The sequence below is a fragment of the Lissotriton helveticus genome, chromosome 8, assembly GCF_964261635.1.
Source record: "Lissotriton helveticus chromosome 8, aLisHel1.1, whole genome shotgun sequence".
In the NCBI taxonomy this organism is placed as follows: domain Eukaryota; kingdom Metazoa; phylum Chordata; class Amphibia; order Caudata; family Salamandridae; genus Lissotriton; species Lissotriton helveticus.
This window is the reverse complement of record NC_136069.1, coordinates 1,244,565,773-1,244,583,845: the sequence shown is the minus strand read 5'-3', so window position 1 is coordinate 1,244,583,845 and position 18,073 is coordinate 1,244,565,773. Positions and strand designations below refer to the sequence as shown.

General features: G+C 43.3%; 1 protein-coding gene across 2 annotated transcripts in view; it reads right to left on the bottom strand.

The window, feature by feature from the left end:
- CYFIP1 (cytoplasmic FMR1 interacting protein 1) overlaps positions 1 to 18,073 on the bottom strand; it is a 488,976-nt gene that overhangs the window by 312,758 nt on the left and 158,145 nt on the right. Inside the window, exons 15-17 of one of the 2 annotated variants that reach the window (XM_078658231.1) lie at positions 9,626 to 9,773; positions 8,198 to 8,345; positions 3,158 to 3,314 (exon numbers count right to left, since the gene is read on the bottom strand). In XM_078658231.1, coding sequence (XP_078514357.1) covers positions 3,158 to 3,314; positions 8,198 to 8,345; positions 9,626 to 9,773 — 453 coding nt within the window. Of the gene's footprint in view, positions 1 to 3,157; positions 3,315 to 7,630; positions 7,785 to 8,197; positions 8,346 to 9,625; positions 9,774 to 18,073 lie in introns of both variants that reach the window. The other variant, XM_078658230.1, reaches the window with a different exon arrangement.

Here is an 18,073-nt window from a genome sequence, read left to right as displayed (position 1 = left end):
GGCTGTAGCACTGTTCAAAACTCCCAATGGGAACTGCATAGGGAAATTTGTTGTTTCTCCCCCCTCCTTTTTCTCGGCCCCCACATTACAGATCACCCAGAAGCTTTCAAGGAAGGAGCTGAGGTGGATGAACTTTTTTTTTAATGTTTCATAAAGATTCATCAAATAGCACCAAATTTATTAGCAAAATATCAATTTCCAATGGAAACCAAAACATCTATTTCCCATGGAAACCAGGTCCTACCTATAACTACACATTGGTGACTGCTACTTTGATTGATATATATATATATATATATATATATATATATATTCTTCCACTTCAAAAAGAAGTAAGGACTCGCACTCCCAGGTACTTTTCTCAGAAATTTCAGATTTATTGCTCTATTTGACCAAACATTGCATACCAACGCGTTTCGGTGGGGGCTGCCACCTTGATCACGGTCAGAGGCTGTTCGTGTTAATGTTACATATATATATATATGCATTTATGCAGACAAAAAGATTTTTTTCATGTTTTCATTCATATTGATGTATATTCATGTTCCCAAGTGGATCAGTAAAGCATTATACTTTGATACTGTGGCTGCTATACTGAAGACCCATATTGACGCAGAATTCGCACAAAATGCGATGTTTTGCACAACAATTGTTTACATATTTATTAGTTTGTTGATCTAACGAATTTCATTTATGTATTTGGTTCAGATATACATTCCACAATGGCACTAGAACATGTTTTACAGTGAATGTTTTTTTATATATTTATATATCTATATATTTATTTATTTATATATTTATCGGTTGCATTTGTCACTTTATATTTTTGCATTCATGCCGTTTACAAAGCTCAATCTGTCGTGCTATTTTAGCATTTCCTCGCATGGTTGATGCAACTGCTATGCCTGTGTACGGAGTATTTTCTCTATGTTTATGTGAGTGGTCATGTGACTCACGAAAGGGTTGGACACCTAGCACACATAAAAACAATGGCGAACGCTTGATTTTCAGTGTGATCAACGGCACAGCGTGCTCGAAACGCGTCGCAGAGGGAAAGAGTAATAAATATTTTTCTGCCTGAGCCATTTGGGTCGGTCTCTCTCATTTCGTCGCAACAAAAGTTCTGCGTGTATGCTTTGAGAATATATATATATATGGAACGAAGAAATCCCAATGTCACGTCAGACACTCAGACGTCACACAAGGGCACAGACTCCAAAATCTGGTGTGAAATGGATGGAAGTTTATTCACACATCAAAAGGTCCAACAGGTAAAGGGGGGTGTGTGTGTGTTTTCACTGATAAAAACAAAGGCTAAAGTAACTTTCTAGTTGAGTGAATTTTCAGTGACCACGGTAACGGAAAAAACAGGGTCCATGGATAATGGCCTACCACACTGAGGTCTGTTTGGAAATGACAAACAGACTCAATCCTCCCTAAATCAGAATCAGATCTGAGGCAGGGTAGTGTATGTCTTCTAAGAGTTCTCCAGGTTTCTTCTCAGAGCTGATAAAGCAGAGGTAGCAGATAATAAACTTGGTGAAACCTTAAAATGCCTGTAACAATCAAGAGCTGTCCTTTCAGAAAATGTAGCAGGGCTTGAAAAAAGGGAGAAAGGCTAACTTGGAAGAGAACAAAGCAAGAGATATTGTGGCAAAACCACACATTTATGAACAGCTAACATCAAAGAAAGATTTTGTACCCAAGGCAGCGTTAACAACATGCCAAAGGTGAGCAACGACAAAAAATAAATCCTAACTATGCCTCTAATAAATCGGCACCAGTGCAGAGAACTGCCTACTGCTGTTTCACAATTGCTTTTACACCTTTTGCTGTAATACCTTACTTAATGGTAAGGGTGATGACAATATCTATTTTGCTGGGTACAAACTGGCTATGATTCATGATAACAAATGTATGCAGATTCAGACCCTAAGTTACCCCTGGCCCCAGGAAATGTCATTAAGCAGGATGCAGTTCATGAAGCTTGTGCAATAAATATTCCAGCTAGTTTAAAACATTCCTTTTATATTTATTGAATTTTAAGTAGCTCACTTGCTAAAGTATCCCAAGGTGTGCTAAGACAAGTCACAGAAATAGGCCAAATTCAACTCCATTAAAAAGAAAGAGTAAAACCTACATCATGATTACTAATAGAAGCACTGCACAAAGACATTCCTTTATTTTATTTTTTTTATAAATGTGTAGACTAGCTTGCCTTTGGATGTGATTTATCAATCTCCATGAATTTCTTTGCTCTTTTTGTTCTGTCTTCAGAATTCAGGTCTAGGAATAAGGTGGCTGATACTCAGGTGCTACACCATGTATGTTTAATTCTGAGTAGTAAAGAGATTTGTTTTCTCATCCTCTCTTTATCTTTTCCCCTATTTATTATCATTAGATGGTATTTTTAAATTTCTATGGTTTTGATACCTCGCAAACGTGTTTTCTGTTTAGAAACCAAGCTATGTGGCATAATAATTACAAGACCTAGCAAGAGTCACGTTCAAGTTTGAGCCTACCTTTTTGTGTGTCTTCGTTGCGAACATACAACATCCTTCATCTGGATCAGTGTCTAGCCAACAAACTTACCTTTTTTGAAAGAATTACAATCTCTTCTATATTGTCAACATTTGATGGACTACTATGCCACTGTATGCCATGTTGCCTGAAAGTTTGTCTTTCGTTTATGAATAGTTTTTATTTGCCAGATTTTTGTTTAATTATAAATTGAAATTTTCTGTGATATGACTGATTGGTCTTTTCTGGTAATTTCTATGGCTTATATGTGTTATATTACAGTATTTTGTGTTTCCTGTTCAGCATTCAAATTCTTTTTCAGCGACGACCACTTTTCAGAAAATATGTTAAACAATAATAAAAAACAATGGAAGAATGAAATCTTTAGTATACAAAATAGGCGAGAGAATTCACTTTTAAAGAGAGGGCTTCAAACTATGTGAGACTACTGGACATTTTGTTTTAAACTTACAGGTTCTACCTCACTTTGTGCAACAAACACTTCACAATGAGTTAGTCTCTAAGATTTAAGCAAATACTTGAAAACAAATAACAGTGCTGTTACAATCTGGAATTTGCACTACACCAAACACAAGAAAAGTACATTTAGAGTAATCAATTAACGTGTGGGTCTTACTCCATCATGGACGCCTCTTTGGACTCTAGGATGTGGTCAGTCAAAATCCAAGGCATGGACATGTCAATTGGAAACTGGATCCGCCTTCCCATAGTCAGTTCCAGAAAGAACTCTCTGAACCACAGCTGGGACAGGTCACAGCACTGCTGTAGAGTTTCTTGAACAAATATCAGAACAGCATTACTTTCTTACTTTAGTAAAAGAGGGTACAAAGGACATGTGGGTGTTCTAATGCTTATACGTACAATAATGCATGCATTACACCATATCGTACTGAGCAGCTGGAAGTCCAGTAGTGTAAAGCACTTAGGATACCTATGTTGAATCTAAAGATGCTTTAATGTAAGAATAACTTAGAAATTAATTCCCTGCAAACAAATAGTGCAAATATAAGTAAACAGTTATACAAAGAGCTTTAATTTTATTCTTTCACACGTGGCAGGACACTGCATTGCTTATGACTAATGATGAAGATCCCCTTGGGAAAAAGTAAAGGTTTTTTCTGAACACAATCGTTGTCTTTGAATATTCTCATTCCTTTTAATAACCCCTGGACAAAGTCAGAGGATTTACAAGAAACTTCTACAGCCCTGTTGCGAATAATGTCAAAATGAGTAACACCCACAGGCAAAACATGTTTAAGTCAGATACACACACATCAGATACTTTCTAGGATTTAGACTACATATCGGGTGGTTTCTAACCTTAGAAGAAAACAGCTTAATGGACACCAGAGGGCTTCTTGAAAACATTGGAATGTCCGAGATAAACGATGCAAGTAGCTTGATTAAAAATCTGTGCAGCAAAATAGATTGAATATCACTGAGTTGTACATGGCATATATTTGCTGATGAGGCATCTGAGAGATATATATATATATATCTCAACAAAGAGTTGCCTGTAAAGAAAGGGCCAGCACAGGTAGGTAGATTCAGCCAGTATTTTATTGGAGAAGCAGCAAAGGCCAATGCAGCGGAACAATTTCAACAGCATCAGAGTCCAGCTCCAGCCCAACGCGTTTCGTGCAGAGTACCACTTCCTCCTGGGCTCTTGGGAATGCGGGGCTTACAACGTGGCAGTTCTTTGAAACACCTATATACAACAGTCAATCCCGCCCCATTAGGCTTGGCCACCGAAGTGGCCTTCTGGGACCTCTAGTGTTCCAAGTTAATCCTCAAGTGAGTTGCCGTGTTGCTGCCTCAATTAGCAAAATAAATCCCAAGTGGGTGGCGAAACCTTCACGTTGCTTGGTTCTGCTACGTGATGCTAATCCAACAGCACCACCTGTCCCGAATGCCGCAGCGTCGATTGGCGCCGCAGCGGGACTGCACACGGCAGCGAGGCACCTTTCGTGGCTCAGGCGGGGCCGCCAACATACCAACAAAGAGTTGTCTGTAAAGAAAGGGCCAGCACAGGTAGGTAGATTCAGCCAGTATTTTATTGGAGAAGCAGCAAAGGCCAATGCAGCGGAACAATTTCAACAGAATCAGAGTCCAGCTCCAGCCCGATGCGTTTCGTGCAGAGTAGCACTACGTCATGGGCTCTGGGTAATGCGGGGCTTACAACGTGGCAGTTCTTTGAAACACCTATATACAACAGTCAATCCTGCCCCATTAGGCGTGGCCACCGAACAACAGCACCACCTGTCCCGAATGCCGTAGCGTCTGAGCCGCGAAAGGTGCCTCGCTGCCGTGTGCATTCGGGACAGGTGGTGCTGTTGAGGATAACTAGCTTAGAATAAAAACCCTCGGTTGGACACCTATGGTTTCCTAAATAAATGTGAAAGGAAAACGCTTGCATTCTGAGAGAGAACAGCAACCTGGTAGTCACCAAATTCATCAACACTCACTTTCTTATGGAGGTTGACCGAAGATCCAACACAGGTACACCTAGTGATTCACATGCTTTAGAATCCTGGTTGCTCACTTGAGCTGAACATCCAAAATGCCATTAACACAATTTTCTCATTATTTGTTAAAAACTTCTTCACGATTAGGTAAGTGAAAAATCCAAAGGCTCTGACCACCAGTCAGGCAATTCTACTGCACAGTAATAAAAGGAAGCCATCTCAATTCAATTAGAATACAAAGCAAAACTGTAAATAGGAAGACTTGCATGGTACAAATGGAGATATATTTGTTATAAATCTGAATCACCTACTCCGATGCTGCCAATGCTGCCAAGCACAAGCTTATCCTGAATAGTGTCACTAACATCTAACAAACCTCCCTCAGAACTACATCTGAATCTAAAAAAAAGAGCTAAGAACACATTGAGCAGAAAACAAATGTAATAATGAGAAAGCCTATAAAGTCTTTATTTCTATTTAAAATCTTTGGTCCTAATGAATTCTACTACCCATGAGTTGTCTTGCTTTATTCCTTGTTTTGTAAAGTAGGAGGGCGGCCAGATAATTTCTTATCTTTACATATATTCAACACGCCAGTTGGCAGTACAGGATGACCACACAAGACATTCAGATGGCCTGCCAAAGGATAAGGGTATGTTCAATATATGTACTGCTCGAGAGAGCAGTACATATATTGAACTAAATATATTAAACTAATGTCCACCAAAATCTGAAGTACTACCATGTAAAGGTTTCGGAGGATCCACTGTTAGTGACGAAGAAATACTTAAAAGGTACGGAATACTGGGTAACGCACCCAGAGGTGCGTGTTGGAGGACAGCAGCCCCTCATGGCTTTTGAAAAATGGCTCATCACAAAAACTAACGACAAACACCTTACCATCAACCTATATGGCATTTTGCAACACACACCTTCACCACCTAAGACGCCAGGACAGAAACACTGGGAATTGGAGTGGGGGGGACTGCTCACTGATAAGGAATGGGAAGAGGTGTACCACTGGGTGCCCCTCATGGTGCGTAATGCAGCCAGTATTGAGAAAGCTACAAAAATCGACTTGTACTTGTACCTTACCCCAGGAGTCAGCACAAGGGTAATCCCACTCATAACACGGATTGTTGGTGGCACTGTGGCTCCCCTGGGATACTGGTACATTTGCTTTTGGAATGTCCTAAACTCGCACAATACTGTGAGGAAATCCTGAAAGATGGACACACACATCTACACACAGCTACCTCAATTTCTAGAGCATGTCATCCTGGGTCTCCTTTATGTCCTTACTTTTCTGCTTAAATCCCACAGGGGACGACAGATCGGCTTGGCATTGGGGGGCGGCCCTCCAAAACATTCTCGCTCATTGGGGCACAGATGCACTTCCCACTCACCTTGGGTGGCTTTGCCGGTTCTGGTATTTGCTGGGTATGGAGAAGCTCACCTTAACCCTCACCGCTCAGGGACCTTCCTTCAGGGAACTTTGGCTCCTGCACGTGGCTCTCATTTCTAATGAATTCCAAGAGTTGACTTTCCCCAAATACTTGAAACTCCTGCAACTGATAGGCTGATAGATCTAGACAAACCCACACAGCCCACAAGGGTCACCTAGGAGGTCCCCATCAGATTCACTTTGTGCTCTTAGTATAGGAAATGTGTAGAGAGTACCCCTGGGGGTAAAAGGGGGATTACTCTATTGTTGTTTATAGGATGCAATTCTCGGGGTGCTGCACCGCCTCTTGGTTGGTGTGCTCCCACTCTCATGCAATGATAAACTTGCTAATAAAAAGATTTGAACCATAAAATATATTGAATCTGAAAAGAAAATGACATTCATGACAAGAACGAATTACTGCAACATATGACTCGAAAGAAATCTCCAGAAGATTAACATGAAAGAAAGTTACTTTAGTTCACTGTTAATAAACATACACATTCTAGTAGCTTGAAAGTATGTTGTATTAGCACACTCTATGGTAAAAGACAGCACTAGTATCAAAAGACAACATAAAGACACTACAAAGTGTTAAGGACAGACAAGAAACACAATGTCGGATTTTTTATGTTTCCGATTACAATGAGAGAGAAATGCTGTATGGATAGCACACATGCAGATATACAGTGGCATGATTAAAACTCATCCTGAGCTCGAACATTTAGAGCTGTGACATAAGCTTCAGCAGTGGCTCTGTATTCCACTTCGAGTGTTCCCAATTGGCACACACGAAGCAAGCCAGTAAAAAAATGGTTCTTCAAAAGTAAGGACCATTCACCCAAGTTTGAGAATTTCGGCTACTATTCTGAACTGAGCCAGAACAAACAATTAAGCACAGTTAGGCTGTCATGTGACATAAACATGTGCTTTGCTTAAATAATAAAGATCAGCTTCAAAAAGGAACATGCACTTGCCAGTCCAGCGCTCAGATTTGCACATTCCATACATCATACAGTGTATGTCACAGTGAGAATGCAAATGGGAATAGTCCATGCACATAGGAAAGTGAAACCCATGAGCAAAAGAACAGAGGAAGCTTTGGCAATCGGAAACATTCCCCTAACCATGTTAGAGATGTTAGCACATGCTGGCTGGACACAAATTGGCTGTATCTTACCACTGAAATTTATCAAGTGGGTGTAGAAGAAAGACTCGCGGTGAAATTTCTCTATGTCCAATATGGTGGGTCCCTCAAGGCTACTTCGCATAGTTTTCTTGGAGCCACTTTTGTCAGCAATGAGGGATTCTAACATAGTTCTCACCATGTACAGCTGTATAGTTAACACAAATATTCACAGCGGAAAAAGGGTGGGGAGAAAAAAATGAAAATATACATTGCTCATTAGTCTGAAAACATTTTGTGACATATAATAATTCAAGTGACTGTTCCACTTCAAATATTTCTGTGAAGAATAGGCAATTCTGCTGACTTGGTACTTCAGAAAAGGACAAAGTTGAGCAGCCAACCCCGAACCAATACTCCCAGGTACTCTCCATCCCACATCTGACTGTTCGTTCTCGTCACAGAGGCTGGCAAACAATCCAGTGTCTAGTTTTCTATCCCCAAGGTAGGTTGTGGCAAAGCAACACCAATGAAGTAACCTTATCACAGAAAGGTAAGATTTGTAGTGAAACAGTACACCACAGTTTCACAATGCGAAGGAATAAATAAGTAATCTCTTACCACCAAAGTTTAAAAGAGGTGGATAGGTGTAGGACTGTCTCAGAAATTTGTGTATCACATGCATTAATTTGTCCATTCCCAGAGACCTAACCTGCTTCAACAGCTCAGGAGAGTTTAAGGACTCTGTCATAGTGCGCACCATGTAGAGCTAAAACCAACAGACGGGAAAAGCAGGGAAAGGGTCCATTAATGGGTACACAAGGGTTAGAGGCAGGTAAAAGGGCGGCAAAAGGTATGACAAGCAGAGATGAATAGCAGGGTAAGCAAGAGGCGAGAGGATGGGGAAAGGTATGACAAGCAGAGAAAAAACAGAAGTTAGTGCATTACAGAACTAAAAGCCACCACACAAGCATGTAGCAGTACACAGCTGTTCCCATTACCAAAGCATGGCAGTCTACGTTTTCCTGGGCTACAAACAATGCAATCAACACATTAAAGGCAAGTCAGCACTCTCAGATAAATTACAATTTATAGTGGAGACATTTTATGATAGGTGCTAAACTAAAAAGATATCTACCAAGACGCAAAGATGGACAGAATCACCAAATACAGAATGTTATCAATGTACACCAGCCAGCTAAGGCCTTTATGTATACTGATATTTTAAGAGTAGAAACTGGTGGTTAATTCAATAAGCAATAGATGCACACATCAATAATATCATTAAAAGTTTTAAATTACATTATACTTCCTCTTCCAAGTTTCCTATTAAAGCACGTTTGCAGAAAGGTAGAGTATCATGACTTCATATCAAAAGTGCCCAACAATTAATGGGCATCTATCATGTAGAGAGCATAAGCATTATGATCACAAACAAAAGGATTCCGTTAACATAATAAACTCGGTGACAGAAGGTGTGGAAACACCTCAGAATGGGGACTATAATGCCAGATTACCAATTCGATATTGTTAAATTACATGCTTAAAGGTTACTGGAGTTTTTGCATGTTTCTTTACACTATGGCAGTCAATCTCTTGCAAAACAATTCGCCAAAACTGGAAGGGATGGCTAAACAACACATTTTAAAACTAGGTATTGGTCCAGTAGCCCCACAAAGGCGTAGATGTTGGAAAGCATGAATTATGGATAAAGACATTTCTGAAACAACTGCAATTTGTTTGAAATCTGCTTTAAATCTTTATACTTGACCCCATCTGAAATACCAGAAATCATACTTATACGATTGTTGGGAGGACAGAATCAGAAAAGTAGAAGGTAAAGATATTCTTTGCCACCCTACAAGTAAAACTTTGAGGGAGCTGTCAATCCCAAATGCTTAATATTTGATAGTTTTTTTCATCCTCCAAAGTGCCTCACTGTGGAGATAATGTTTTACATATGAATAACAAACTTTCCTTGATACTGAATGAGAATTATGCAGAGAATTCTCAAAACCGTTGCAATCATGATCATGAAAACAAGAATACCTGAGTACTAGACGGCCCCACTGCTCGTCTCGGAACTTTGATGTCAAATCCACTTTTAGGGTCTTTTTCTCCCCTTAAAGCTGGATCATTAAATGGTTCCCGTCCTGCTTCCCAGTCGCACACAGTCTTTCTGATAGCTTGAAGTACACTGAAACACAGCAAATAATCCTATGAAGATAAAGGATCACTCAGAACTAAAGGATGCAAGACTTTCTATATAAAAACGAAAAAATGCAGAGTTCAACTATTTTAGGTCAAGACAGGAGGCGAGCATTATAAATAAACATTTATTTATTCCTGAGCAGCAACTTTTTAAAAGCTTTCAAAACAGAACTATAACACATCACAATGTAACAGAGAATCCTCGGTCCCATGAATGCTCTTGTCCTCCACATTCCTCCTCTTTTGTTTGGTGCTTCTGAGCAGATAAGTATCATTAGTTGTGAGATTATACTAATTTAAAGGATGATTTGTTTTTATGTTTTACTTTTTAAAAAAATTGCACTGTGCTGTAGATAATACCCAATTTATGGGTGATAGTGCTTCGGTAGTGCAGCGCACGTCCATTAGCTGACGCGTCCCCGCCCATGCAATGGAACGCCCGCACCGCTGCGGAATTGCCGACGCGGTAAACAGTTTAAAGGTTATTAGCAAACAATATTGTTTTTTTTTTTTTTTTACAAAGGAATGAAGTATAAATTATTTTTATGTTTAAAACATGCCAGACTTCTAAAACAAGTAGATAAAATGGTTACAAACTTAAAGGGCCAGTTTATGGTCTGTGTCGTGTTTCAAACGCCATGTAGGCGTGCACCTGAGAGCGGTTTGATTGGTCTTGCTCTTCGATTGTAAGATGTCGGACGCGATCAGGCAAAAGGCAGCCATTTTTGCAGGACAACCATATGGAAGCGTTGGACAAGTCAGACACTTCTATCTGTAGAAAATAGGGCTTTCCACACGCCAGTGCATACACGTCTGATTTTTCTGGTCAGAGTGTTTGTTTTTAAAGGAATTTGGGCATTTTTTTAAACATTTGGCTTTGTTTTGAAAGGAATTAAGCATCAAAGCATGTTTCCATAGCAATGAAACGCTTCTGTTTAATGTTCGTTGCAGAAAATGGTTCGGAGTGGCGGTTGAGTTAATTACAAGCAGTTTTGACAAGAAGAACACAAAGCCTAGGAAAAAAGAATACATAATATTATATAGGAAAATATAACAAAAATAGTCACAATGACTCAGAAAAGCATTGAAGAGTCAAGCCAGGAGTGCATAATTGAAAACAATTATCAGTCAGCAACTGCATGATGCAGTTCAGGAAACAGTAAAACAGGTATTAAGTAAACAAGCATTTGCAATGCAATAGGTCTCGCATTTGTGAGAGTTTGAACTATTGTCATTGTAAATGACAATGCCTTTTAATATGTGTTTTGAAAACCTGCAAGCAGTGCGTAAAAACCCACTTTGTACATCGCAGGTTTTCTTAAAACATACATAAAAGGCATTGTCATTTACAATGCCATATTGCATTGTAAAGGCTTTTCACAGTGTTTATCCTATAAACAGTCCCTTCTGTGCAAGAGCAAAATGAAAAAAATGGAAATCGAGCAAGAAGTGCAAACAAGCCACATGCACTAGTGTTCAGATTGCACCCCTTTTCCTTCCTCCTCCACCGACCCCCAACCACGCAATAGATTGTCTGATACTGGACACATCATGTTTCCTCGGGTTTACCACCACCACCACTAGCACAGATACTGAAGCCTTGATTATTGTAAAGCACTCTGATACCAGCAAGATAAGATAGGCTCCCTAACTGTGGTGATATTTCCAAAGAGGTTATGACATGCTGTTGGCCTGTCATTGAGCAGAGAACTGCACCCCTTACACTGAGCCCACCACTGCTCTGAGGCGTCTGTGGAACTGTTCAGCAGCTTCCCTGGGCACACCGTACATATAGTATATGTGTACCTGCTCGTTGGTGTAGGTAAAGTGCACCTTTTTAATGTTCTCAACTCGTTTCACGGGGCATAGACTGTTTAATGGCACGTGGGCTTCAGAAGTGCCCGTCAATCCAGTGTTATTGAAATAAACTTCGACTGAGAAGAGAGTTTAGGCACAAAAAGTCACGTTATCTGCCCAGGATCACACACCCTTACCAAGCAGGAGTGCAGGGACTAGAGCTCAGGTCGCTCAGTTCCACGGTCGGTGGACAACACCTTTCAACAGGACAACAGCACTTCCCAGAGTACGGTCTAGTGTGTGCATCTGCGCTGCTCCCCTTGAAGGGCTGAGGGGTGCTCCAGCCTGCAGTTCAGTAGATAGGGGGACACACAGTGGCAATTCACAGTCCCGTACTCTATGCAGGGATGATCGGTGCCTAACCTGAGCCAGAGTTTACAGTTTGCTAATTTTCTCCTTGACCATCCCAACACACGCCAACCGAGCCAAACAAACTCCAGAGCCAGTGACCCAAAAACACAACTGCTTATGGTAAGCCAGAGCACTGCGCCCTGGCTGCGGGAGCGCACTGGCACGACCCTGGTGGCATGTTTCTGCACGTTTCAAATGGTGCCAACTCGAAGCCTTTTTCTTGCAGGGAGGAGCGAGAAATTGCTGCGTTTTGTAAACACGTCCAGCTAAGACGGCGGACCTCGCTGGGACGTGTAATATGGAGGGACGTAAATGAAAGGATGGTGATGGAGGTACAGGACTTATGGGGCATCGCTCATCACTGCCGTCCAACCTGCACCAACTACACACGGCAGCTTTTTTTTTTTTTTTGCAGAATTTTATATAGCGCGAACTAGACCGAACCGAATCAGTTATCAGAGCGCTTTACATAGCACCAGTTACGTTACATGAAAACACACTCTTTTTTTTTTTTTAGGCACGGGGAGATTAAGTGATTTGCCCAGAATCACAGGGGGTTTTTGGCGTCGTTACCGAGACTCGAACCCAGATCCCCAGGTCCGAGATCAAGCGCCTTAGCCGTTAGGCCAACCCCTCTCCCCTCTTTGTTTGTGCTCGCACGCTGGCGGTTCATATTGTCACTTGTGGCTGATGTGCACTGCACAAGTGCCGACACCACCCGTACGCACTGCTCAAAATTCCCAGGAACCCTGTTAAGTATCCCTCACACAGCCCCCCTCTCCAGTAGTAGGGAGTGTCGGCGCCACTCTTTTTGGTAAAAGTAGCGTTTGTTACTGTAGTGTTTGGATGGCTCGGGGTCCAAGTCACCTGTATAAAACACGTATTCGTCCTTTAAAGTGTAACAGGGGAACGGACGTCTCTCCTTAAAGTACAAAGTTCTCTAGGCCGCAATGCAGGACGGGCCCACCGAGCCGTGCCACGGTAGGCGTGCTGCTTGCCCTGAAATAAAGTGGCTGCTCTATGTCTCGTGGGTTCGCCCTTGCTCTGATGCCACCTTCTGAATGCAGCATGATGCGCGATGGCTCGACGTACCCCCCTTTCATCCAAACCCGAGCTTGGCACACCTGAAGCCCATGTCATCCACTCCAGTGGCGGGTGAAGAACAGGCGCCACCCGCTGCATGAGTAAATATAAAGTTCATAGAGCGCGCAAATAACAAGGTCTCTTGGTGCCATTAGCGGAAGCCTCCGAAAGGGGTTACTGACTCCTTTTAGCGACTGAGCCAGTTTCAACCCTTTCACTTCCTAGTCCGCAATAACTTATTTTTCATACAGAGCCTGCTACTGTAATGTTGACATTTCTTGGCACTGTAAACAACATATTCTGCTAGCTTTAGTAGGTGCTTACTACTGCATCGCCGTCGTTTCTTAGCACTGTAAATAAACGATGTTGCAATTACCAAATTCAACACAGCACTACGCGCTTTATTGAGCTCTGCAGGTTGAAAGGATCCGAACCTGTGGCTTGCCGCTCACACATAGAACTTAACACAATGCAAGTAAAGTGAAGCAGGCGAGTTGTGGAGACCACCAAATTCGGTGCCACTGCAGGAGGAGAGCAGGGCCCTGGCTGGCTGTTGTGCCGAGAGGAGGTGGATGCTGACCCAGGCTCAGGCGCCGCGAGTCTACTGCACTGCAGCGTCTACTGCCTGCGCCATGGCAAACAAGTAGACGCCCGGACAGAGGCTTTGGTAATGGCAGCGAGTGAATAAACAAGCGCTGCCATTGCTAAAGCCCCTTTCCCAGCTGTGCATGAGGAGGGGAAGTGCTAGGAACAGGCGCCCTCGGAAAGGTGGGAGGGCGGGGGAGACACTGAAAGGGTGTCAGCGAACACTGGCAACTTGAGATGCCCTAAAGTATGGCTGCTAACGCTGGGAGTTCAAATGGGGGGCACGCAGAGCTCTCGCTAGTAACAGAGGAGCGGGGGCGAAGGAGCGTGGCAGGGAAGTAAACGCGCGCTGCTGCGCGTGCTAGTCCTGGCAGGAATGGGCAGAGCAAAGGCGGGACATGCGCCCGCCTTTGCCCATTTGCGTGCCTTATTTGTGTAAAAAAAACACGCTCAAGCCAATGGAAGCGGGCGAAAGCCTGATCACACGCACAAGCGTGTGGTCAGCTTTCAGAAACGAGTACAAGAGGTCTCGTGCTGTGCAAGCAATGCTGCGCACTGCAACGCTAGGCGCGAGACCTAAAAAGGAAACGTAGACGGTGAGGAATATTTTTCTAGATCTGATGAGGAGGATCTGAATGGAGGTCCAGGAGACAAATGTATAAAGAAAATGAAACATATGGCATTAATGTCCAAAAGGAAAGGAGTCCAAAGAGGCACAGAAAGAGTTGGTGCCCCAAGTTGCACATAGAAAAGTCAGTTTAACACAGAGTGAATTTGATCCCAAGGATGAAATAGAAAGGACAAGGGAAACATCAAAAGTGGCTAAATATATCCTAGATTTGGATTATAAAGATTGTCTAGAAGAAGAGCTTGATGACAATAACAAAAATAAGTATAAAGAGATAACAGTTATAGATCAATTTGGAGACAAATTATTTTATCTGAGGGATATAAGAAACCCAAGGGGTAACGATTGGAGACCCTTAGACCATGTGTCTAATTATATAAAGAACAAAATAAGGAGCCACTAGAGAATGATTTTTTAAATTATTTTTTATAGCACGATATTGACCCAAATCGGGTATCAGAGCTCTTTACATAGCACCAGTTGCATTACATGAGGACACATTATTTTTTGTTAGGCACGGGAGATTAAGTGATTTGCCGAGAATCACATGATGTTCAGCGTCATTGCTGAGACTTGAACCCAGTTCCTCAGATTCGAGGTCGACGGCCCTAGCCGTTAGGCCAAATCTTCTCCCCAATGATGAGAGGAACAATAGAAGGGCAGAGTGCTCTAGTCCGTTGATGAAGGAAAAGTTATCCATACACCTAATCTAGACCCAGAATTAAGAACGTTGGGAGGAGGAGCTTCGCGCGCCTCCGAGATGGCCACGTGAGCACAGGGCTCCCGAGTCCCTCGCCGCCCTCCGCATATATCCTGAAATATATCCTGACTTTGACGACGGGTTCTTGAAGATGAACCTCAGCTGACACCTTAGCTGTTTCCAAAATTTCATTTGGACTTCGGGAACCGCAGATAAGCCGATCGGAGTTTTTGAGACCCGCACTGCGGCGACACCGGGGGCTTGACACACCAAGACGCCGGGAAGTAGTTGAACAACAACGGCCTGAGGGGCTACACCTGCTGCCCTGAGTTGACTTTCGGTTTCGTTCTTGGACCTCCGGCCTCATCTGATTGCGTGATTGCTTCGGGCCCCCACCGAGGTCTAGCCTAACTCTGCTTCTCTACTCTATGCCAACGGTCGTGAGTGCTTGGGTGTTAGGCTGAACCACTGCTTTCGCCTCTGTGGCCCACTTTCGTGATCTTCGGTGGTCTGGTGGTGAGCGGCCATTTTCACCAGGTCTCGCGGGCCCCTTCGGGGCTCACCATTCAAAATGACTGCCAGGCCTGACAACGAGAAGCGGAAGACCAAAACGCTTCTACGTGGGGGACCGATCCAAACCAACGTCATGGATCGCTATACCCAACCCAAGGGGTCCCCCGGTGGTACCAGTCGAGCTCTGGAGGACTCCAATGACGACCCGACTGCGCCGACCGAATTGACTCTGCAGGATGTCATGGGCGCCATTGCCAACATGAAGGCTTCCATTGGTCAGCAATACGAGGCTCTCTCTCTCAAAATTGACACTGTAGCCGTTGATGTTACTTTGATCAGAGCTGATTTGTCGAAGACCAATGAAAGGGTCAAGTCGCTAGATCTGAAGACTTCTAGCCTCACGACCGATGTGTCTGATCTGTAGACGGAAGTTGGAAACCTGCGATCCTCCAATGATCTCATGGCCCATCGACTGGAGGATTTTGAAAACAGGGTCCGACGCAACAACATACGCCTTATTGGGGTATGTGGTAAATAAATAATTAATTACCGGTTCTATTTTTCAGGATACTCATATAAACAGATAGCTCAATAAATAAGAGTCAAGATTCGAGGTAGCTGGAGTTTACAGGCTTTAATCAGGCATAAAGGACAGGAACAGGACAGCCTGCATGGGAATAGGATGGCAGCTGCCGGGGGCAGGATCTGGGAATAATGCGCTAACTTTTAATAACAGTGCACAATATATATAGTTAAACAAAATACATTACATTCAATACAGTAGGCGTAGCAGTAGGCGTGACTCGTAGCAGTCGCGAAAGATAAGGGCAAAATGATGTAACAAGAAGGCGTGTACAGGGCGTATACATAGACATGTGATGTAAACGTAACAGAATATGTCATAAATGGGGCGGAAACATGGAGGGGGCTACCTGAGCAGCTGGGACCTCTAACCTAGTGGTGCGCGCAAATGGGCAATGACGTGTTACCAGGGAGAACTGGGGGCTATGACTTCTGCGCTAGAAGAGGAGACTAAAGTCTGGAGTGTCAGAGCGACATGTACCCAGGCATATCTAGTATCTGGTGTTTAGAGTACATGTTGATAGAATCCAAAAGTTATCAGGGCAAAGGCTAACAGACTATAAGACTGGTGCATGCATTATTCTATATGTAGTGCGTGTGTGAGGAATATTCTATGAATATTAATACAGTATTTCTCTTACATGGAGACATAAAGGCTAGACCATGACGGAACTATTGATGCGATTCAGTAGCTCAGGAATGCAGAGAAGGAGGGCTGAACTGATAACTAGAAACATAACATATTCTTGGCAGACTGGGAGGCAGAGCCAGGCCGGGCCGGGCACTGCGTGGCAAGAAGTAAGCTAAGGGTCAGGGATACAGGTGGGGGCTGTATCGCTCCTCGGAGAGGGTTCAGGAGACAGGAGCTGAATCTGAGTCCGGGCCCTTTTGAGGCCTAGAAACGGGGACAATTCAATGAATTAACGTGCACACTGTAAAATGTGGCAACGTAGGTTTACATAGGCCTAATATTCGTTGCTTTCACGAAGACTGGAAACTGGCATACTAGAGATGGACACAACTGTAATTGCGTTTTTAATCGAGAAGAGGGGAATACATGCATATCGATCATGCACATATAACAAAATATGGGGAACACGTAGGCACATACAACATGGCAAAATTTACTTTTCCACAGGTCCCTGAAAATTCTGGTACGCTGGCAACGGATCTCCTTGTGGAGGACCTCGTCTTGAATCACCTCGCCCCTACCGGCCTGAGTAAATTCTTCGCCGTGGAGCGTGCCCATCGAGTGCCAGGCGGAAAAACCGAAGTCGGGTGCCTCTCCGAGACCTATCATTGCCAGGATCTTCAATTTCATAGACAGAGACATTAGACTGCAGGCCTCGAGAGTGAGTGGCCCCGTAAAGTTCGAGAACACGACGGTGAGTTTCTACCCGGACTTCACCCAGCTTGTTCAGAGGCAAAGGATGAGGTTTCAGGGGGTGAAGCGAAGGTTGAGAGACTTGGGCCTGAATTATGCGATGCTATTTCCAACTAGGCTGCGTGTCGAATACGAAGACCGGACTTTCTTCTTTGATCGTCCCTACAGAGTTAGGGACTGGCTGGATACCCTTCCCAAACAGAATGACTCAACCAGGCATCCGGGTGGAGCCGAGGGCGGCGTGTCGGAACAAGAGTGACATTATGATTCCTGATTTCTGAACAATTAACATGTCACTCAGCTGGGTTCTATACTTCTTCTACTACTGTGTTCTATTGCTGTATACCCGAGGGTGGCGGGGGGAGTGGGACTCTTTCCTCCTCAGGGGTTTCTTTTTGTAGACTAGTTTAATGATAGGGCGACAGGCACACTGCAAGTTGGGGTGGCTTCTGAGCCCAACGCAGGGTGCAGAGTGGTGGGCGTTGTAACGGTTTCTAGTTGGGGGGTGGAGGGGGGAGTTTGGGTGTTTGTGAGTTTCTTTCAAGGCAACGTATCGTTTCTCTTACTGACCTGGTCATTGTGTTCGTTATGGGGTGGATTCAG